Source organism: Salvelinus fontinalis, chromosome 15 (assembly GCF_029448725.1).
Source record: "Salvelinus fontinalis isolate EN_2023a chromosome 15, ASM2944872v1, whole genome shotgun sequence".
In the NCBI taxonomy this organism is placed as follows: domain Eukaryota; kingdom Metazoa; phylum Chordata; class Actinopteri; order Salmoniformes; family Salmonidae; genus Salvelinus; species Salvelinus fontinalis.
In genome coordinates this window covers 9,414,280-9,438,495 of record NC_074679.1, presented here as the reverse complement: position 1 = coordinate 9,438,495, position 24,216 = coordinate 9,414,280, and the positions used below count along the sequence as shown (strand labels likewise).

The following is a 24,216-nucleotide window of genomic DNA, read 5'->3' as shown; positions in this document are numbered from 1 at the left end:
AAAAGTTATTGTAAAGTACCAGGATGTAACCTGTAATGTTTTATAGCCTATGAACCAGTCCATTTACAGGGTAGTGTCATTTACTCACAACCCATCTGGATCACTGTCTTTAAACTGCAGCAGCTTCATATCATTTACAGGGTAGTGTCATTAAACTCACAACCCATCTGGATCACTGTCTTTAAACTGCAGCAGCTTCATATCATTTACAGGGTAGTGTCATTAAACTCACAACCCATCTGGATCACTGTCTTTAAACTGCAGCAGCTTCATATCATTTACAGGGTAGTGTCATTAAACTCACAACCCATCTGGATCACTGTCTTTAAACTGCAGCAGCTTCATATCATTTACAGGGTAGTGTCATTAAACTCACAACCCATCTGGATCACTGTCTTTAAAATGCAGCAGCTTCATATCATTTACAGTTGACTCATTTAGCAGACGCTCTCATCCAGATCGACTTTATAGTTGGGGCATCCATGTTAAGACGGCTCGGTAACACAACACACATCACAGTCAAGTGTCACAGTCAAGTGTTTATTGCAAAGAAGGGGCCGTGGGATTAATCAACATACTCTTTATCAAGTTGAAGTGCAATGAAATACCCCGGGAAAATGTATAATTTGTCCAGCAAAGCACCACTTCTTCTAATCTTACGATTCTAATTGAAGTCTTCTGACGATCCCCTTTGGTCTGTAGTTTATGCATACATAGTGATGTACATCCACTGAAAAAGGAATACAAAACTGTGTTGAGATTTGAGTAATAACACAATTCATTAGTCATATAAAATTGAAACAGTGAATTAACATCTTAACATATTGAAGTTGCTCTGGATAACTGCATATCAGACAGTTTAATCCAGCAGACCGTGTAATCACGTACTTGTTGGGTGCCCATTTAGATAAGAGAATACTGCCTAAACACAAGTGACCTTTGGTTGACAAAGAGTTTTATGATGTTTGACATCAAAAGAGGCAACACTTCAGGGCATTATGCTTTTATTCCAACCGAGCGCAGCCCAGCACTAACACACCTGATTCAAATGTTCAACCAAGCATAGTCTTTAGTCTGGGCCATGATTAACAGAATCAGGTGTGTTACTGCAGTTTGGAGATAAAGCCTTCACAACTAGTACTGCAGGGTTGGAGATAAAGCCTGCACACCTAGTACTGCAGGGTTGGAGATAAAGCCTTCACAACTAGTACTGCAGGGTTGGAGATAAAGCCTGCACACCTAGTACTGCAGGGTTGGAGATAAAGCCTTCACAACTAGTACTGCAGGGCCAGAGTTGAAAACTCCTGATATATTATTAACTGGTCATTACCTCATTGTCTCGAAGAGATATGGCCCCTCCATTATTGAGTTCTCTGAATATTTCTGTCGAGAGGAGCATGAATGACATTATTTGCTATTTTGATAAAACAGACAAACTAAGTCATTTAAAAAAAGAGTATCCTTTAAGTGCCCCTAATAAACGTTCAAAAAGTAGAATTATATATTGTCTTCTGAGCTATTCCTCTCAACACTAGAAATTCAGAAATGGAAAATAAAAAAAGCCTCTGAAATAAAAGTGGTCTGATTTCATTTCAGTTGTGGACTTACTGGCCATGCGGTCCATGCGCAGGACGAGGCTGATGAAACTCTCCAGGCTGATGTTTCCAGAAGATCCACCGTAGCGCAGAGCAATCAGGTTCAGCAGGCTATCACTCAGCCTGATCCCTGTGGAGGAGAGACAGGCCTCACCTCTATTTCACAGGTATTTCACAGGTATTATGCATCAAATGGACTGCTGTTTAGTCGTAACGGTAGAAGTAACTTTAATCCATCTGTTCATGCTAATTGACAGTCCTAACTCTTCAATCATGTACTGATGTCAATGAGCTGATTTTACAATAGGCACTGTAAGCAGGTACTGTGATATCAGGTCAGTGGCAGGCCCTGTTTGTTGGTCTAGCCAAAAGTTACCTGAAGCCATGATTGCGTTCCTCAGTTGACTCGATGACAACATTCCAGAACGGTCCACATCTGAACGGAAGAAGATATCCTGGACGATGTAATAAATTATTAATAGTTGCAGGTCATTTGTACATGAAAAATTACAATGAGCAATTATATAGTTGTTTTACCACTTTGACACAGACTTGCTAATTATCTTACCTTGTACATGGTAACTTTTCTCCATAGACGTAGAAATTCATCACTGTTCAGTCTTCCAGTGATTGATGTCTGGAGAATGAAAGGTTAAGGGAATCTCCAAAGGCAGAAAATGATATGTATTTACATTTTGCCCTGTAACGAGCTAAAGCAATATGTTTAGCTACGTGGTTCTCAAACCTCTCCTCAGGACCCCCAGACATTTCACAATTGTATTGTAGCCCTGAACTAGCTCACCTGGTTAACCTAGTCAAGGGTTTGATGATTAGTTGACAAGTTGAATCAGGTGTTCTAGCTCTGGAATAGATCAAATACATGGAACGACTGGGGAGAGGTTTGAGAAGCACTGTAGTGTAATGAGATAAAGCCGTATGTTTAACACTGTAGTGTAATGAGATAAAGCCATATGTTTAACACTGTAGTGTAATGAGATAAAGCCATATGTTTAACACTGTAGTGTAATGAGATAAAGCCATATGTTTAACACTGTAGTGTAAGGAGATAAAGCCATATGTTTAACACTGTAGTGTAATGAGATAAAGCCATATGTTTAACACTGTAGTGTAATGGGATAAAGCCATATGTTTAACACTGTAGTGTAATGAGATAAAGCCATATGTTTAACACTGTAGTGTAATGAGATAAAGCCATATGTTTAACACTGTAGTGTAATGGGATAAAGCCATATGTTTAACACTGTAGTGTAATGAGATAAAGCCATATGTTTAACACTGTAGTGTAATGAGATAAAGCCATATGTTTAACACTGTAGTGTAATGAGATAAAGCCATATGTTTAACACTGTAGTGTAATGAGATAAAGCCATATGTTTAACACTGTAGTGTAATGGGATAAAGCCATATGTTTAACACTGTAGTGTAATGAGATAAAGCCATATGTTTAACACTGTAGTGTAATGAGATAAAGCCATATGTTTAACACTGTAGTGTAATGAGATAAAGCCATATGTTTAACACTGTAGTGTAATGAGATAAAGCCATATGTTTAACACTGTAGTGTAATGAGATAAAGCCATATGTTTAACACTGTAGTGTAATGGGATAAAGCCATATGTTTAGTACTGTAGTGTAATGAGATAAAGCCATATGTTTAGTACTGTAGTGTAATGAGATAAAGCCATATGTTTAACACTGTAGTGTAATGAGATAAAGCCATATGTTTAACACTGTAGTGTAATGGGATAAAGTCATATGTTTAACACTGTAGTGTAATGAGATAAAGCCATATGTTTAACACTGTAGTGTAATGAGATAAAGCCATATGTTTTCACACTGTAGTGTAATGGGATAAAGCCATATGTTTAGTACTGTAGTGTAATGGGATAAGTCCTGGCTAAATTCCCAATCTGGTCCTCATACCATCACGGTCACCTAATCATCCCCATCTTACAATTGTCTCATTCATCCCCCCCTCTCTCCCCTGTCACTTTTCCCCAGGTCATTGCTGTAAATGAGAATGTGTTCTCAGTCAACTTACCTAGTAAAATAAGGGTAATTTAAAAAATATATGTTTTTAAACCTGGTGCTAACACACCTTCTTGGTCTTGATGTTGTCCACTTTCTGATTGTGCCCACATTTTTAGATATGTGTCTACACATGGTCTTAAAATGTGTCTCTTATCCATCCACTGTGTCCACATTGTGACCAGATTTCCTGGTCCCTCCTTGTATGCAAATTATTTTATGGAAATTCTTTCAAAATAATATGCATTTACTTATTTTAAGACACATTGATGTTGCCACCTGTCAACAATTTTAGAAGGCAGGATAATAATGATACAAATGGTTTTACTGTCCAGATCCATCTACATTTAAAATATCCAGACAAAGTTTGCCTGTCTCCGGAGAAGGTCAGGTAGATCTGATCAATATCAGATCACAATGACTATTTTGTTCTTCTACACCTGTCTACTAATGTGGTCACAATCTGGATGTAGACACAATCAGAACAAAGGATACATGTTAGCACTAGGTATAAACAGGGCTTAAGAGTCATTGCAAAAACTTCTACATTCACAGATTATACTGTCGGATTGGAGTGTTCAACAGTGTTCTCTTGTAAAGTACTGTTCAGAGTGTTTCACAAGAGAAGACGTGTTCATTATGGGATGGGAGACTCTGTCACTGAGCTTATTCTGGATACATCCATTAGGGCCACCATGCTTCGACAGGACTCCAAGCTGAATCCTTGTGTTTTCTTTGCACATCCTGTGTAAAAAAAGTGGCACATAAAAACATCATACAGATGATACCTCATTGCTCACCATCCAACCAGTGGTGTAGTGGAGGGTAAAACGCAATTAAACACAGTTTACCCACCTATTGATTTTACCATTACGTCACTGACACCATCCCTATCCTTGTGATCTCTCGTCAGCATTCATGTCTCTCTGTTCAATCTCCTAATTTGGGTCGTCATGTACTTGGAATCTCCATATGATAATTGATTTCTTCTCTACATACCTTGGAGGAGTTTTTCATCCAGACTTCTCTGAAGCTGTTCAGCATCCACCTCCTCAAACTTTTCAGTGAAAACAGAATTTGTGTTATTGATTTTTTTTAATAGTTTAAAGATTGTTAGAAACTAGTAATATTCTCAAATGGTATACATTTTTCTATGGTTGTGTGTTTTAATTTTACACTGTAGTTCTTCGTGGTTCATTAGCTAGAGCATAGCTCTTGCAATGCCAGATTTGTGGGTTTCGATTCCCAAGGGGAACCAGCACAAAACAAAACATGAAAAATGTAGGCATTCACTACTGTAAATACTTCTGCATAAGAGCGTTTGCTATATTGTAAATCTTCGTTTTGTGTTGAAATGAAATAAACTCTGAACTTGCCTGATCAGAATATTCCCGAAAAAGAGTTTGTTTGTTGCTCATATCTTCTCTATTGTCAGTAGGTGTGAGCTAAAAAATGGAATATATTGTTATAAGATACCAAGAAAGGAAGATGAAAAGGAAACACCAGAGAGATAGAAAAACATCAACTCAAATATGACGGATTAAATAATCTTTGCCTTAAAATACCTTTGGGGTTTCCTCCATATCTTGATCATTGGAATTTTCACTGAGAAAAAGAAATGGAGACTGTTTTGTTTCTGTTAGATATATATACATTATAGTGAAACTAAATACACGATTCAAGCTCGTCGCGGGTTCTCCCACAATGCAGCTTTTAAAGGTAACGTTATCACGTTCGCAGAGATTGCATTCAGGATTAAAACGCTGCAGATGTCAGCTCAATTGGAAATTAGTTTCAGGCTGATGTACTGCCCCAAGCTCACATTGCAAAGTTGTGGGTGACGCGCTGATAGCCTGCCTACCTTTGACTATAGCATTATATGCACTCGAATGGTGAATGGGAGGCACATGTTAATTACGAGTTGAGATTGAGAAATAAAAATAGCTATTTTTAATAGTGGCCATCAAAACAGTTTTTAACACACATTTATAATTGTTATTTGTTGCATAAAAAAGCACCCCACTGGGCACAGACATCAATTCAAAGTCTATTCCACGTTGGTTCAACTTAATTATCATTGAAATTACGTGAAAACAAAGTTGATTCAACCAGTGTGTGCCTACTGGGACGGTTCACTACAATACCAGTTTTTTTTAACAGGTGATGAGCCATTCCGCTCCGCAAACTAGGCTCTGTATGTTGTTTGCGAATTTGTGACCTCATAAGCCTTCAAGATGGGGGAAAACGTTTTTATGGGGAAAGAAGGAGAAAAAAGTTTTGAAGATGTGATACATAAGATACATGACGACGCATGAAAAATACACACGGGCCAATTTAATTATACAAAATTATGAAAATTAACCTATAGACCAATAAACATGACTGGTCAAATACATTTTCAGTGACTAACAGATTAACCGTTAACATCCCTATCACTGATTGTAAAAAATATATAAATATAATTCCTTACCTGTGAAATGACTTAAAGGAATTAGTTCACCCAAGTTACAAAATTACATATTGGTTTCCTTACCATGTAAAAAGTCTATGGACAAGGTAAAATAGAAATCCATGCTTTGGTTTATTACAAGTCAATATCCCTGATATTAGTATTTTATAACTTGGATGAACTATCCCTTTAAGTAATGTCACAGGTAAGAAATTATATATATATTTTAAATCAGTGATATGGATGTTAACGGTAAATATTAATTAGGAAACGGAGGACTGTGCTTACTGGATGTGTGTCTCCGCCTTGGAGAGGATGGACAGGATGAAGGAAGCGGTTTCATTGGGTTTGAAGGATGATGGCACGATCAGGTATTCGCCAGGTTTCAGCCTGCATAAGAGCATCACCGTCCGAGCATTCAGGAAGTCCTTGGTTTGGGCGACAGGTGCGTTGTTGTCGAAGAAGGAGGCAGGAAACTTCCCCCTCTGTCCTTTGAACTGAGATCACAATAAAATGAAGAAGGAGGCAGGAAACTTCCCCCTCTGTCCTTTGAACTGAGGTCACAATAAAATGAAGAAGGAGGCAGGAAACTTCCCCTTCTGCCCTTTGAACTGAGGTCACAATAAAATGAAGAAGGAGGCAGGAAACTTCCCCTTCTGCCCTTTGAACTGAGATCACAATAAAATTAAGGAGGAGGCAGGAAACTTCCCCCTCTGTCCTTTGAACTGAGGTCACAATAAAATGAAGAAAGAGGCAGGAAACTTCCCCTTCTGCCCTTTGAACTGAGATCACAATAAAATTAAGGAGGAGGCAGGAAACTTCCCCCTCTGTCCTTTGAACTGAGATCACAATAAAATAAAGGAGGAGGCAGGAAACTTCCCCTTCTGCCCTTTGCACTGCTTATTTGGGCGTGTCTACATCATTTGCATAACAGACGTCACGCTTTCAGACAAACTAAATACCTTCTTTGCCCGCTTTGAGGATAATACAGTTCCACCATCGCGGCTCGCTAACAAGGACTTTAACCTTTATTTAACTTGGCAAGTCAGTTAAGAACAAATTCTTATTTACAATGATGGCCTACTCCGGCTAAACCCGAACAACACTGGGCCAATTGTGCACTGCCCTATGGGACTCCTAATCACAGGAGGATGTGATAGACCCTGGATTCAAACCAGGTACTATAGTGACAGCTCTTGCACTGAGATGCAGTGCCTTAGACCACTGCACCACTCAGGAGCCCTATCTTGAGCAACACATTATTTCTTAATTCTGTATTTGTGAAAATTATGTGTTAAAGTTACTTACTTGGGCAGGTACCTGTTAGAAAGGTTAAAAAAAAGACAATTAAATAGCAGCCACAATAGCATATTTCTTGAATTTCTTCTTCTGGAATATAATACATGTAGGTTTGCAAATGGGCGTATTTGCATTGAGAACTGAGCACTGGCAATCCCATCCCAGCGTTAACATAAGAGGAACTTACAAAGAGATCTCCACTGCTGATATGACAGTTTATGCTACCATAACAGTGCTACCTGTAACACAGTCCTCAGAGGAAGCACATATGTTTGCTTCAATCTGTGAGACGTGTCTGGATCATATCTTTGAATGTTTATCTATGGATAAAAGTTCAGTTAAACTATTCAGCAATAATATAAGGTGTGGACTGACCTCGAAGATGTTGATGCCGATGTGGACACTTTTGACCAGGCGTCGGTTTCTCTTGTCTGGCTTCTGCATCAGAGACACAAGCATGTTGTTGTCCCCCTGTGTCTCAGAGAAGTCCCTGTCAAATCCCTCAATCTTCACTCGATACTGGGGATTGGTCCAGAAACTGTCTATTGGGAGACAAGACAACATGGATATTTTGACTTGTAGTTTCAGTAAATGTTGTAGCCGTCATGAACTGCGTAGAATTCCGTGTCAATCAAATAAGATTTACCTCGGAACAGAATGCAACCACCAGCAGTGGTCCCTGCGACCCATCTGCCATCATGGAAAGAAGGCGTCCAATGACCTTTAGAGTTGCCGTCAAGAAAATCAGGGCACAGACAGCAGATAGTCACATCTGAGAAATGCTGACAAAAGTTTTCCATTGTCATCCTGAGAAGACAAACGAAAATTGTGAATTGGTGTGAATTTAAATATGAGTATAGATGTGTTCTGATCACTGTACTGTATGTGTTAGTCACTTGCAACAAAATATTGACATGGTCTGCAAACACAATTCTACATTATATTGTTTACCAGAATTCCCCATCCTCCTCCACTGACAGATACATCTTCCGGTCGGCAGGACTCACTGTTTTCCACATGGAAGACCTGATAGAAATACAAACATCATGTCAATGGTTCGGATTGGGGTAAGGATCCTAGTTAGTTAGTGGTAGTTACTACAGAGTCTAGGTCGCCAAGAGACAACAATGTAAAAGCTTTAACACCTTTGGCTGCTTGTGGTTAACTCCTGAATACTAGCAATGTAAAAGGTAAGGGAGATCAACTGACATGTCATAAAGACCTGTTGAAGACAATGGATGTGATTACACGTCACAGTCAATTTGAGCTAAAGCCATTCCACTTTCAAATGTGGCGTCGGGATCATTATCACGTAAAGATATTCATGAAAATGTAACAGTGATGTTGACAGTGTTATAGCTAATGTTGTGATGAAAAAATAACAAAATATATACATTAAAAAGTATTATTATTCATATTGCAATAGGGCAAATACATTTACCTGTAGCAGGAATTTCACCTGGTGAAATGGTACAGGCTACAATATACTGTATATAGACAAAGTATGTGGACTATAGAAAAACATTACAATTACACATACTGAGAAACAATCCAATAAGCAAATGGACAGTTATTGATTGTGAATATTTATTCCTTACTTATCGCTCCAGTCTCCCTTCCACTCTCCATAGCCCCAGGGGTTGAAGAGGCGGATCAAATTCACTGGCTTGCCTTGGCTCATGATCTGTGGAAGAAACCAGCATGAACACCAGCTGTAATCTCAGAGCAGTGTAACAGGCTGGATATGAACCTGTGTCCCCAATGAGAGAAATCAGCATCTTAAACCATTAGACCAAGAGGAATTCTATAGTGGGCCGTAGGCTGACACTGATTTTGAAGTCGCGGCGACCTCATCACTAGACAATAAGACGACTCGTGCGCTACACAAGGTCAGGATACATTTTCGGTCATGGCAGAAATTATACCACAAATCCTCTCCCAATTACCTTCAGGTAGAGCTACAGTAGATATACTGAACAAGCTTGTAATTTACACTGAACAAAAATATAAACGCAACATGTATAGTGTAGGTCCCATGCTTAGGGGGCTGAAATAAAAGATCCCAGAAAATGTTCCATATGAGCAAAAACCTTATTTCTCTCAAATTTTGTGCACAAATTTGTTTACATCCCTGTTAGTGAGCATTTCTCTTTTGCCAAGATAATCCATCCACCTGACAGATGTGGCATATCAAGAAGCTGATTAAACAACATGATCATTACACAGGTACACCTTGTGCTGGGGGACAATAAAAGGCCAATCTAAAATGTGCAGTTTTGTCACACAACACAATGCCACAGATGTCTTGAGGTAGCGTGTAATTGGCACGTATGTTCATTTCTCTACCATAAACTGCCTCCATCGTTGTTTTAGAGAATTTGGAAGTATGTCTAACCGGCCTCACAACCGCAGACCATGTGTAACCACGCCAGCCTAGGACTTCCACGTCCAGCTTCTTCACCTTCGGGGTAATCTGAGACCAGCCAATGGGTGAGCATGGCTCCCAAGTGGGTGGGCTTATGCCCTCCCAGGGCCACCCATGGCTGCGCCCCTGCCCAGTCATGTAAAATCAATTGAATAGGGGGTCATTTAATTGATTTAAATTGACTGATTTCCTTATATGAAATGTAACTCAGTAAAACAATTGAAATTATTGCATGTTGCGTTTTTGGACATGCAATAATTCATTCAAGAATTTTTCTTAATTTTTTTTACTATTTTATTTTAGAATAATAGTGAAGACATCAAAACTATGAACTATCACATATGGAATCATGTAGTAACCAAAAAAGTGTTAAACAAATCAAAATATATTTTATATTTGAGATTCTTCAAATTAACCACCCTTTGCCTTGATGACAGCTTTGCCCACACAATATATTTTGATTTGTTTAACACTTTTTTTGGTTACTACATGATTCCATATGTGTTATTTCATAGTTTTGATGATATTATTCTACAATGTAGAAAATAGTAAAAATAAAGAAAAACCCTTGAATGAGTAGGTGTGTCCAAACTTTTGACTGGTACTGTATATATTTATTTATTTAACCAGGTAAGTTGACTGAGAACACATTCTCATTTACAGCAACGACCTGGAGAATAGTTACAGGGGAGAGGAGGCGGGATGAATGAGCCAAATGGAAGCAGGGAATGATGATTAGGGAATGTAGCCAGGACACTGAGGTTAACACCCCTTCTCTTACAATAACTGCCATGGGCTTTTTAGTGACCAAAGAGAGTCAAGACATGTGTTTTATGTCCCATCCGAAAGACAGCACCCTACACAGGGCAACATCCGCAATCACTACCCTGGGATATACATTTTTTAACCAGAGGAAAGGAGTTCTTCCTACTGCCCCTCCAACACCACTTCTAGCAGCATCTGGTCTCCCATCCAGGGACTGGCCAGGACCAACTCTGCTTAGCTTCAGAAGTAAGCCAGCAGTGGGATGTAGGGTGGTATGCTGCTGGAAAAAATACATTTGGCTCTATTCTGACCAACCAAACAATGGGTATTCTTGGCATTAAAAAGGATAGAGTGCATATTGCCAAAAGATATCAGCTACAAAGCTTTTCTAACAGATTGTTATTGGTTTGTTCCGTACAGTACCTGTAGAACTCCTGTGACGGTGTAAGCATGACCCCTCACTAATCCGTTGGGTGCCACCGTATTCGCTGATGTTTCCTACAAGAGACACAGATCATTAGGTATTATAGGTAAAGTAATTGGATCATAAACAGAACAGAAGTTTCGGTTATAAAATAGGACACGGCCGAATATGAACACAGCCATTCAGACATTCATCTCTTCTGTATTTACAAATTAAATGACACATCTTAACATCAACTATGCCTAACAACTCATATTACCACAGATCTGGACATCAATGCATGATTTATGTGAACTTTGAGTTACACGTGAATTTCTGACACTACTATTCTGCTCTACTAACTGATTTGTCTAAAGGGTCAACATGGTGTTTCCGAGGATGGTAGTGATGCTCACCCCTTGAGGTGTGCCACACCCCATCAGAGATTTGAACTTGGCAGCTCTGAACAGGAGGTCCCACAGATTTGGTGGATTTTCAGCGAGCTTGAACGTGATGTGAACCCCTCCAGTGAAGTCCATCATAGCCTCTGAAGGGGTCCCTGCATTCATGTCTGCGTAGGAGCCACACACTCTGCCAGAAGAAGACAGAACATTAAGGTCGACAATGAAGAGGTGTTAAACTGTCCTATAACCAACTGATTTGGCTCACATACTTGGCGTAGGCTTTCTCCATCAAGGCGGGCCAAAATTCATTGGGAGTTTTTGAATGGACGAAAATGAGCCTGCCATCAACTGTTGGTAGCATGTCATCGATCACAACGTCCACCCACCTCCCAAACCTCCAGAACTGAAAGACAGGACGAGAGGACAATGATTCGGTAATGCTTTATTAGGATAGTCCATCTGTAGATGCTCTACAGACCAGTGGTGGTCGGTGCTGTTTAAGATGAGAGAGGACGATTATATTTTTTATATGAGCATGGCCTTATTTCTATTACAGCGTATTGGATGACTGTCATTCATATTCCATTCATTCAGCTCAATGTCACGTTTAAAGTTTATAACATAGGTGCACAGGTCGAGAAACAAATTGGAGTAATCAAGACAGTGACACATTCAATCATTAGTCCAACGGTTGCAAATGAGAGATTCTATTGGACAAATTAAGTTATGTTTATCCCAGTTTGCTTCCATTTAAGAAACGTTTTTCAACAGAATCGGCAGAAAGAATACACCCATGATCACACGCAAACACAAATCTCTTTAATAGCAGCCACATACAAACAGCATGAGCATTTTGCTCGCATCTACGCGCTCTCCTCCTCTCACCTTTTTCCTTCGCTTGTAGACTTCAGTGCACAACACATCAGCTGTCTGTGACCAGGAGAAAAAACCTTTCCTAGCCAAACCTTCATATCATAACCGCTAACCGCTACACACAGCCTACATCGTTGTCACCATATTAGCCAGCTAGTTAAAATGGCATGTTTGAGCCGGGTGTTTGAGTAAGCTAGCTGCATTCGCTAGCTAAGTAAGTGAAAGTAAAAGTTTAAAAATAAATACAACAAAATGTAGCTAGCTCTCTTGCTTTCTCTCTCTCTCTCTCTCTCTCTCTTGCTTCTCCTTCATTTTTGAAGAAATTAATTTGTTCAAAACTGTTTAACTATTGTCTTTCTCTCTCTTTAAGTCAACTACTCACCACATGTTATGCACTGCAGTGCTAGCTAGCTGTAGCTTATGCCTTCAGTACTAGATTCATTCTCTGATCCTTTGATTGGGACAACATGTCAGTTCATGTTGCAAGAGCTCTGATAGGTTGGAGGAAGTCCTCAGGAAGTTGTCATAATTACTGTGTAAGTTTATGGAAGGGAGTGAGAACCATGAGTCTCCTAGATTTTGTATCGAAGTCAATGTACCCAGAGGAAGACTGAAAGAGTGCTGCTCCAAAACAGTGTGTTTTAATCAATTATCTGCTGACGTGAATATATTTAATATAGTTTTATCTAAAAAGGAAAACTGAGGAGGAATGTTCTCCCCTTCTTCTGAGGAGCGTCCCCTGTTACAGACTATAAGTAACATTTCAACTATCTACTAACACTAGCTCAAACCCTAAGCTTAACCCTTATCCTAACCCTAACCCTAACCTTAACCCTTACCCTTATTTTAAACCTAACCCTAACTTTAACCGCAATTTTAGCAAGCAGTTGCTTATCAAGAGATTTTCTGATAGTATGACAATCTGTAGGGCATGTACAGATGGAGTATCCAGACTAAAATAATAAAGTGTGACCGAAGATTACTACAGAGTCTATTTTCTATGCACTTGATAAAAAGTACAGCCTAAGACTAAAGAGTCATTCATAGTCATTTAATAGTTCTCAATAACCACTGAGAACCATTTTAAAATGCATTAATAGCTCTCTAAGAATGTCAGTAATTCCAATAGGCCAATGCATTCTCACAACGATAATGTACTGAGCGTGAGGTTATTTACCCTGAAGTGGAATATTCCGCAGTAATCATCTTTAAAACTCTGCTCTAGGGGTACTACTTGCTCCAGGATGTGCTCCTGGAATGTCAAAGCCCCAACGGAAGCAAGAAACCAGCAATTTGCTACTAAAAAAAAAGAAGACATTACACATTTGAGTACATCATGACATTTGCAAGGGGCATGGTGTGATATATACTGAACAAAAATATACACGCAACATGCAATCATTTTTAACAATTTTACTGAGTTACAGTTCACATAAGGAAATCAGTCAATTTAAATAAATTCATTAGGCCCTAATCAAATGTATTTTACATGATTTGGCAGGGGCGCAGCCATGGGTGGCCCTGGGATGGCATATGCCCACCAACTGGGGAGCCAGGCGCAGCCAATCAAAATTAGTTTTTCCCGACAAAAGGGCTTTATTACAGACAGAAATACTCCTCAGTTTCATCAGCTGTTTGGGTGACTGGTCTCAGACGATCCCGCAGGTAAACAAGCTAGATGTGGAGGTCCTGGACTGGCATGGTTACACGTGGTCTGCGGTTGTGTGGTCGATTGAACATACTGCCAAATTCTCTAAAATGACTTTGGAGGTGGTTTTGTTAGAGCAATTAACATTAATTTATCTGGCAACAGCTCTGGTGGACATTCCTGCAGTCAGCATGCCAATTGCACACTCCCTCAAAACTTGAGACATCTGTGGCATTCTGTTGTGTGACAAAACTGCACATTTTAGAGTGGCCTTTTATTGTCCCCAGAATGTAATGATCGTGCTGTTTAATCAGCCTCTTGATATGCCACATCTGTCAGGTGGATGGATTATCTTGGCCAATGAAAAATGCTCACTAACAGGTATGTAAACACATTTGTGCACAATATTTGAGAGAAATAAGGTTTTTGTTCGTAAGGAACATTTCTGGGATCTTTTATTTCAGCCACCTAAGCATGGGACCTACACTATACATGTTGTGTTTATATTTTTGTTCAGTGTATGTTGAAGCTTGCTTACAACCAAATCCACTTACCAATATTTCCTTGCCCAAAGTCAAACCTTGAAAAACCATTAATGATGAAATCTGGATTCTGGGCAATTTTCTAGAAGAGCGAATACACACGTTACAACTATAAACAATATTTCTAAATGTATTATAATGTGTTCAGATTTGAATGAAGACTTGAACATACTGCTGGTCTCAACCACACTACTCTACGCATGTCGTCAGGGGAAAGTAGCCCATCACCAATGGAGTTGTGGTCTGGTGGGAACACGTCATCGATGTACCTCACCCTCCTGTCCAAACAGTATTGCTTCAGCTGCAGGAAGTCTTGGTTCCTGTGTTTCCCAGCGTTGGCAAGGCTCCCAACACCATCTTCTTTGTGGCGCTCTTGCATTATACTCATACACACACCGGGAGGAGGCATGTTGTAGTGTATTCAGGATCTGTTAGCAGGGTGAAATACGACTCTGAATGAACAGGTGAAGCTGACATAAATAACATGATCTGGTACTTCCTGTATATAGCTGCACATTGATCTGGTACTTCCTGTATATAGCTGCACATTGATCTGGTACTTCCTGTATATAGCTGCACGTTGATCTGGTACTTCCCGTATATGTGAAGTGTTGACAGGTATGACAGGTAACAAACAGATATGTAGAATTGCTAAATTCAATAGTATTATTAAAAAAAGGCTATCCTTCAGCATTTTGTAGGCTGCTTTCAATAGTTTTGCAAAGTGTGTTATTCACGCAATACATATTTACATACAAATCAAAAACTGTAATAAAAAATAGTGAAACACGGTAACATGTAGAAAAATATAAATGTACAGGAGGTAACTTCACCAGTTAAACCTGTAATACTCCTGGACTTTGTCACGCCCTGGCCTTAGTATTATTTGTTTTCTTTATTATTTTAGTTAGGTCAGGGTGTGACATGGGGAATGTTTGTGTTTTATCGGTTTTGGGTGGTTATATGGTAAAGGGGGTGTTGGGTGTAGTTTATGGGTTTGTGTTGAGTGCATGTGTCTAGCTGTGTCTATGTTGGTGTAGTTGTCTAGGAGAGTCTATGGTTGCCTGAATGGGTTCCCAATTAGAGACAGCTGATTTCTGTTGTCTCTGATTGGGAGCCATATTTAGGGTAGCCATAGGCTTTCGTTTGATGTGGGTAATTGTCTATGTTATACGTTTGTAGCCTGTATGTGCACTACGTTCATAGCTTCACGGTCGTTTGTTTGTTTTGTTAGTTTTTGTAATTGTGTTTTGTTTTCGGTTCTCCTTCTTCATAATAAAAAGGAAGATGGCTTATTTTCCTAATGCTGCGTTTTGGTCCGTCAATCCTCCACACGATCGTGACAGAATTACCCACCAATGCAGGACCAAGCGGCATGTAAAGCGGCAACAGGACCCACCTACACAGGATTCTTGGACATGGGAGGAGATACTGGATGGTAAGGGACCTTGGGCTCAACCGGGAGAATATCGCCTCCCTCGTGAAGAGCTGGAGGCAGCGAAAGCCGAGAGGAGGCGATATGAGGAGGCAGCACGGAAGCAAGGCTGGAGACCCGTGAGTAATACCCAAAAATTTATTGGGGAGGGGCTCATGGGGAGTGTGGCGAGTCCAGATGGGAGATCTGCGTCAACTTCCCTTGCTACCCGTGAGGACTCTAAGAGGGAACCTGAGCCAGTCGGGCTGATATTGGAGGTGAGCAATGGGAATGATACAGAGACTGTTAAGGATTTATTGGGGAGGTTGGAAGAGAGTGAAATGAGGGAGCTGCTGTGTTGGTGCGTGAGGCACAAGATCCACCCGACAGAGCATGTGCGGGATGTGAGGTTACCTGAGTCAGCTCTCCATGCTCGTCCTGATGTGCGTGCTAACCGTCTGGGAATGACAGTCCCACGAACCAGGCCTCCTGTACGCCTCCCTAGTCCTGCACCTCCTGTATTATCCCCACGTACTAACTCTCCTGTGACAGTCCCCAGCCCAGTACAACCAGTGCCTCCTCCACGCACTAGCCCTATGGTGCGTGTCTCCAGCCCTTTACCACCAGTGCCTAAATCACGCACCAAGCCTCGTGTGTCCCCAGAGTCCTGTGCGTCCTGTTGCTGCTCCCCGCACTAGCCCTGAGATGCGTGTCCCCAGTCCGGTACCACCAGTTCCGGCACCACGCACTAGGCCTAATGTGCGCTCCCAGGGTCCAGTATGCCCTGTTCCTTATCCCCGCACTAGCCCTGAGATGCGTGTCCCCAGCCCGGTACCACCAGTTCCGGCACCACGCACTAGGCCTAATGTGCGCTCCCAGGATCCAGTATGCCCTGTTCCTTCTCCCCGCACTAGCCCTGAGATGCGTGTCCCCAGCCCGGTATCACCAGTTCCGGCACCACGCACCAGGCCTACAGTGCGCCTCAGCCGGCCAGAGTCTGCCGTCTGCACAGCGATGCCTGAACTGCCCGTCTACCCAGCGCCATCTGAGCCATCCGTCTACCCAGCGCCATCTGAGCCATCCGTCTGCCCCGAGCCATTAGAGCCGCCCGTCTGTCCCGAGCCGTTCGTCAGTCAGGAGCCGCTAGAGCCATTCGTCAGACAGGATCTGCCAGAGCCGCCAACCAGACAGGATCTGCCAGAGCCGCCAACCAGACAGGATCTGCCAGAGCCGCCAACCAGACAGGATCTGCCAGAGCCGCCAACCAGACAGGATCTGCCAGAGCCGCCAACCAGACAGGATCTGCCAGAGCCGCCAACCAGACAGGATCTGCCAGAGCCGCCAGCCAGCCATGAGCAGCCGGATCCGTCAGCCAGCCATGAGCAGCCGGATCCGTCAGCCAGCCATGAGCAGCCGGATCCGTCAGCCAGCCATGAGCAGCCGGATCCGTCAGCCAGCCATGAGCAGCCGGATCCGTCAGCCAGCCATGGGCCGTCCCTCAGTCCGGAGCTGCCGTCCCTCAGTCCGGAGCTGCCGTCCCTCAGTCCGGAGCTGCCGTCCCTCAGTCCGGAGCTGCCGTCCCTCAGTCCGGAGCTGCAGTCCCTCAGTCCGGAGCTGCAGTCCCTCAGTCCGGAGCTGCAGTCCCTCAGTCCGGAGCTGCAGTCCCTCAGTCCGGAGCTGCAGTCCCTCAGTCCGGAGCTGCCGTCCCTCAGTCCGGAGCTGCCGTCCCTCAGTCCGGAGCTGCCGTCCCTCAGTCCGGAGCTGCCGTCCCTCAGTCCGGAGCTGCCGTCCCTCAGTCCGGAGCTGCCGTCCCTCAGTCCGGAGCTGCCGTCCCTCAGTCCGGAGCTGCCGTCCCTCAGTCCGGAGCTGCCGTCCCTCAGTCCGGAGCTGCCGTCCCTCAGTCCGGAGCTGCCGTCCCTCAGTCCGGAGCTGCCGTCCCTCAGTCCGGAGCTGCCGTCCCTCAGTCCGGAGCTGCCGTCCCTCAGTCCGGAGCTGCCGTCCCTCAGTCCGGAGCTGCCCCTTATCCTGGTGCTCTCCCTTATCCTGGTGCTCTCCCTTACCCTGGTACTGCCCCTCACCCTGGTACTGCCCCTCACCCTGGTACTGCCCCTTAGTCCGGAGCTGCCCCTTAGTCCGGAGCTGCCCCTTAGTCCGGAGCTGCCCCTTAGTCCGGAGCTGCCCCTTAATCCGGAGCTGCCCTTAGTCCGGAGCTGCCCCTTTATGCAGTGGGGTTAATGTGGAGGGGGGTCATTTGGAGGAAGTTAAGGAGGCGGTTAGTGACTGTGGTGGGGTGGGGACCACGACCAGTGCCGGAGCCGCCACCGTGGAAGGAAGCCCACCCAGACCCTCCCCTAGACTGTGTGCTGGTGCGCCCGGAGTTCGCACCTTAAGGGGGGGGGGTTATGTCACGCCCTGGCCTTAGTATTATTTGTTTTCTTTATTATTTTAGTTAGGTCAGGGTGTGACATGAGGAATGTTTGAGTTTTATCGGTTTTGGGTGGTTATATGGTAAAGGGGGTGTTGGGTGTAGTGTATGGGTTTGTGTTGAGTGCATATGTCTAGCTGTGTCTATGTTGGTGTAGTTGTCTAGGAGAGTCTATGGTTGCCTGAATGGGTTCCCAATTAGAGACAGCTGATTTCTGTTGTCTCTGATTGGGAGCCATATTTAGGGTAGCCATAGGCTTTCGTTTGATGTGGGTAATTGTCTATGTTATACGTTTGTAGCATGTATGTGCACTACGTTCATAGCTTCACGGTCGTTTGTTTGTTTTGTTAGTTTTTGTAATAGTGTTTTGTTTTCGGTTCTCCTTCTTCATAATAAAAAGGAAGATGGCTTATTTTCCTAATGCTGCGTTTTGGTCTGTCAATCCTCCACACGATCGTGACAGACTTCTTGAAAGGATAATACAAAACTAGAAATGGTTTCACAGGCCCTTCATTGATAGTGAAGGGAATGGTGGCAATTGATGATCTGATAAATTGAATTGATGGCTATTGTCTTTGGCTTTGACTTATGATTCCAAAAGCTAACTAGGTAATGCTACCCACATGATCTTCTATCATAATAACTAGGTAATGCTACCCACATGATCTTCTATCATAATAACTAGGTAATGCTACCCACATGATCTTCTATCATAATAACTAGGTAATGCTACCCACATGATCTTCTATCATAATAACTAGGTTATGCTACCCACATTATCCTCTATCATACTAACTAGGTTAAATAAAACAGTATTTTTTTCAATTTTAATTGATTCAATAATTGCAAAACAAAAATGTTCATGTCTGATGCACCTGTGCACTGTAAAAACATAACAAAGCATTAATAACATACCTATTAGTGTCTGGTCCTGCAGCTGGTGTAGCGTCTGGTCCTGCAGAGATATGGTCGTTTGTGCTCGTATGTCTCTGCGTTTAAATGTATGATGTACTTTTTATTTTTAAGCACATGACCAAATTGATTTCTCCCCCTGGTGAGATAATTCTGTTGATGTAATCTAATCTAAAGTTTCTTACCTCAGAATATCTCTTTTGTACTCTGGATTTCAGCCTTCTGTAAACCAATTCAGTTTAAGGTATTATCTTATATACCTGCTAGCTCCCGAAATTGCTGACGTATTGCGCTGTACGGTTGGCAATAAAATATTGTGTGAACAAGCACCGCCCACACATTGCTCTTGGCTGTGAGACATGTCTCTTATCACCACAGCTTTACAACTGTCATTCATATTCCATTCACCCAGCTCAACGTAACATTGATAAATTACTACTACGTGATACTGTAATTTCCCCTATACCTATCATGAGGTTGTTACAACCTAGCCTATGAATGACAGTTTACAATGTAGGTGCACAGGTCTAGAGAAGAATTGTATTATTAATCAAGGTGACAGACAGTGACACATTCAATACCACCTTGCGTACTCTTCCCTGCATCTAGATGATCTAGGGTGTAGTCATTAATCCAACAGTTGCAAACTAGAGTTTCTATTGGACAGATTCAGGTATGTTAATCCCCATTAAATTTCATTCGCATCCGTTTAAAAAATGTTTTTCAACAGAATCAGCGGAATGAATACACCCACGATCACCCGCACACAGTTAAATTTAATAAGCCACATACAAACAGCATGAACATTTGCTTGTTGTATAATTCCTTCTCGCATCTACTCGCTCTCCTCCTCTCACCTTTTCCCTTCGCTTGTGGCATTCAGTGCACATCATATCAGCTGTCTGTGACCAGGCGAAAAAAAAATTCCAAGCCAAACCTTCATATCATAACCGCTAACCGCTACAGACAGCCTACATTGTTGACCATAGCCAGCTAACTAACATTACAATGAGCAGTGTTAAACATATGGCTTTATCTCATTACACTACAGTGTTAAACATATGTCTTTATCTCATTACACTACAGTGTTAAACATATGGCTTTATCTCATTACACTACAGTGTTAAACATATGGCTTTATCTCATTACACTACAGTGTTAAACATACGGCTTTATCTCATTATACTACAGTGTTAAACATATGGCTTATCTCATTACACTACAGTGTTAAACATATGGCTTTATCTCATTATACTACAGAACTAAACATACGGCTTCATCTCATTACACTACAGTACTAAACATACGGCTTTATCTCATTATACTACAGTGTTAAACATATGGCTTTATCTCATTACACTACAGTACTAAACATACGGCTTCATCTCATTACACTACAGTGTTAAACATATGGCTTTATCTCATTACACTACAGTGTTAAACATATGGCTTTATCTCATTACACTACAGTGCTTCTCAAACCTCTCCCCAGTCGTTCCATGTATTTGATCTATTCCAGAGCTAGAACACCTGATTCAACTTGTCAACTAATCATCAAACCCTTGACTAGGTTAACCAGGTGAGCTAGTTCAGGGCTACAATACAATTGTGAAATGTCTGGGGGTCCTGAGGAGAGGTTTGAGAACCACGTAGCTAAACATATTGCTTTAGCTCATTACAGGGCAAAATGTAAATACATATCATTTTCTGCCTTTGGAGATTCCCTTAACCTTTCATTCTCCAGACATCAATCACTGGAAGACTGAACAGTGATGAATTTCTACGTCTATGGAGAAAAGTTACCATGTACAAGGTAAGATAATTAGCAAGTCTGTGGCAAAGAGGTAAAACAACTATATAATTGCTCATTGTAATTTTTCATGTACAAATGACCTGCAACTATTAATAATTTATTACATCGTCCAGGATATCTTCTTCCGTTCAGATGTGGACCGTTCTGGAATGTTGTCATCGAGTCAACTGAGGAACGCAATCATGGCTTCAGGTAACTTTTGGCTAGACCAACAAACAGGGCCTGCCACTGACCTGATATCACAGTACCTGCTTACAGTGCCTATTGTAAAATCAGCTCATTGACATCAGTACATGATTGAAGAGTTAGGACTGTCAATTAGCATGAACAGATGGATTAAAGTTACTTCTACCGTTACGACTAAACAGCAGTCCATTTGATGCATAATACCTGTGAAATACCTGTGAAATAGAGGTGAGGCCTGTCTCTCCTCCACAGGGATCAGGCTGAGTGATAGCCTGCTGAACCTGATTGCTCTGCGCTACGGTGGATCTTCTGGAAACATCAGCCTGGAGAGTTTCATCAGCCTCGTCCTGCGCATGGACCGCATGGCCAGTAAGTCCACAACTGAAATGAAATCAGACCACTTTTATTTCAGAGGCTTTTTTTATTTTCCATTTCTGAATTTCTAGTGTTGAGAGGAATAGCTCAGAAGACAATATATAATTCTACTTTTTGAACGTTTATTAGGGGCACTTAAAGGATACTCTTTTTTTAAATGACTTAGTTTGTCTGTTTTATCTAAATAGCAAATAATGTCATTCATGCTCCTCTCGACAGAAATATTCAGAGAACTCAATAATGGAGGGGCCATATCTCTTCGAGACAATGAGGTAATGACCAGTTAATAATATATCAGGAGTTTTCAACTCTGGCCCTGCAGTACTAGGTGTGAAGGCTTTATCTCCAACCCTGCAGTACTAGTTGTGAAGGCTTTATCTCCAACCCTGCAGTACTAGTTGTAAAGGCTTTATCTCCAACCCTGCAGTACTAGTTGTGAAGGCTTTATCTCCAACCCTGCAGTACTAGTTGTGAAGGCTTTATCTCCTACCATGCAGTACTAGTGGTGAAGGCTTTATCTCCTACCATGCAGTACTAGTGGTGAAGGCTTTATCTCCAACCCTGCAGTACTAGGTGTGCAGGCTTTATCTCCAACCCTGCAGTACTAGTTGTGAAGGCTTTATCTCCAACCCTGCAGTACTAGGTGTGCAGGCTTTATCTCCAACCCTGCAGTACTAGTTGTGAAGGCTTTATCTCCAACCCTGCAGTACTAGGTGTGCAGGCTTTATCTCCAACCCTGCAGTACTAGTTGTGTAGGCTTTATCTCCAACCCTGCAGTACTAGTTGTGAAGGCTTTATCTCCAACCCTGCAGTACTAGTTGTGAAGGCTTTATCTCCAACCCTGCAGTACTAGTTGTGAAGGCTTTATCTCCAGCCCTGCAGTACTAGTTGTGAAGGCTTTATCTCCAGCCCTGCAGTACTAGGTGTGCAGGCTTTATCTCCAACCCTGCAGTACTAACTGTGAAGGCTTTATCTCCAACCCTGCAGTACTAGTTGTGAAGGCTTTATCTCCAACCCTGCAGTACTAGTTGTGAAGGCTTTATCTCCAAGCCTGCAGTACTAACTGTGCAGGCTTTATCTCCAGCCCTGCAGTACTAGTTGTGAAGGCTTTATCCCCAACCCTGCAGTACTAGTTGTGCAGGCTTTATCTCCAGCCCTGCAGTACTAGTTGTGAAGGCTTTATCTCCAAACTGCAGTAACACACCTGATTCTGTTAATCATGGCCCAGACTAAAGACTATGATTGGTTGAACATTTGAATCAGGTGTGTTAGTGCTGGGCTGCGCTCGGCTGGAATAAAAGCATAATGCCCTGAAGTGTTGCCTCTTTTGATGTCAAACATCATAAAACTCTTTGTCAACCAAAGGTCACTTGTGTTTAGGCAGTATTCTCTTATCTAAATGGGCACCCAACAAGTACGTGATTACACGGTCTGCTGGATTAAACTGTCTGATATGCAGTTATCCAGAGCAACTTCAATATGTTAAGATGTTAATTCACTGTTTCAATTTTATATGACTAATGAATTGTGTTATTACTCAAATCTCAACACAGTTTTGTATTCCTTTTTCAGTGGATGTACATCACTATGTATGCATAAACTACAGACCAAAGGGGATCGTCAGAAGACTTCAATTAGAATCGTAAGATTAGAAGAAGTGGTGCTTTGCTGGACAAATTATACATTTTCCCGGGGTATTTCATTGCACTTCAACTTGATAAAGAGTATGTTGATTAATCCCACGGCCCCTTCTTTGCAATAAACACTTGACTGTGACACTTGACTGTGATGTGTGTTGTGTTACCGAGCCGTCTTAACATGGATGCCCCAACTATAAAGTCGATCTGGATGAGAGCGTCTGCTAAATGAGTCAACTGTAAATGATATGAAGCTGCTGCATTTTAAAGACAGTGATCCAGATGGGTTGTGAGTTTAATGACACTACCCTGTAAATGATATGAAGCTGCTGCAGTTTAAAGACAGTGATCCAGATGGGTTGTGAGTTTAATGACACTACCCTGTAAATGATATGAAGCTGCTGCATTTTAAAGACAGTGATCCAGATGGGTTGTGAGTTTAATGACACTACCCTGTAAATGATATGAAGCTGCTGCATTTTAAAGACAGTGATCCAGATGGGTTGTGAGTTTAATGACACTACCCTGTAAATGATATGAAGCTGCTGCATTTTAAAGACAGTGATCCAGATGGGTTGTGAGTTTAATGACACTACCCTGTAAATGATATGAAGCTGCTGCAGTTTAAAGACAGTGATCCAGATGGGTTGTGAGTTTAATGACACTACCCTGTAAATGATATGAAGCTGCTGCAGTTTAAAGACAGTGATCCAGATGGGTTGTGAGTTTAATGACACTACCCTGTAAATGATATGAAGCTGCTGCAGTTTAAAGACAGTGATCCAGATGGGTTGTGAGTTTAATGACACTACCCTGTAAATGATATGAAGCTGCTGCATTTTAAAGACAGTGATCCAGATGGGTTGTGAGTTTAATGACACTACCCTGTAAATGGACTGGTTCATAGGCTATAAAACATTACAGGTTACATCCTGGTACTTTACATTGACTTTTCTATATACCGTATCTATGTGGGGATTTATTCATGTTTTTGTTTACTTT

The 24,216-nt window shown here is 41.9% G+C and overlaps 2 protein-coding genes across 2 annotated transcripts; one reads left to right on the top strand and one right to left on the bottom strand.

Moving 5' to 3' along the window:
• Nucleotides 1-526: 526 nt before the first annotated feature.
• On the bottom strand, nucleotides 527-19,431 carry LOC129811390 (calpain-1 catalytic subunit-like). The gene is made up of 22 exons (XM_055862658.1): nucleotides 19,207-19,431; nucleotides 14,625-14,880; nucleotides 14,465-14,534; nucleotides 13,440-13,561; nucleotides 11,659-11,792; nucleotides 11,402-11,576; nucleotides 11,006-11,080; nucleotides 8,991-9,076; nucleotides 8,344-8,418; nucleotides 8,039-8,199; nucleotides 7,768-7,934; nucleotides 7,402-7,413; nucleotides 6,382-6,590; nucleotides 5,210-5,249; nucleotides 5,021-5,089; nucleotides 4,644-4,701; nucleotides 4,324-4,388; nucleotides 2,164-2,232; nucleotides 1,972-2,050; nucleotides 1,609-1,725; nucleotides 1,331-1,383; nucleotides 527-730 (listed from the first exon to the last, which is right to left on the bottom strand). The coding sequence occupies exons 2-22, from the start codon at nucleotides 14,859-14,861 to the stop codon at nucleotides 704-706; spliced, it is 2,100 nt and encodes a 699-aa protein (XP_055718633.1). The 5' UTR covers nucleotides 14,862-14,880; nucleotides 19,207-19,431; the 3' UTR covers nucleotides 527-703.
• A 1,502-nt stretch (nucleotides 19,432-20,933) lies between these two features.
• On the top strand, nucleotides 20,934-21,864 carry LOC129811227 (calpain-9-like). The gene is made up of 4 exons (XM_055862386.1): nucleotides 20,934-21,016; nucleotides 21,130-21,208; nucleotides 21,455-21,571; nucleotides 21,797-21,864. The coding sequence occupies exons 1-4, from the start codon at nucleotides 21,008-21,010 to the stop codon at nucleotides 21,862-21,864; spliced, it is 273 nt and encodes a 90-aa protein (XP_055718361.1). The 5' UTR covers nucleotides 20,934-21,007.
• The last annotated feature ends 2,352 nt before the right edge of the window (nucleotides 21,865-24,216 follow it).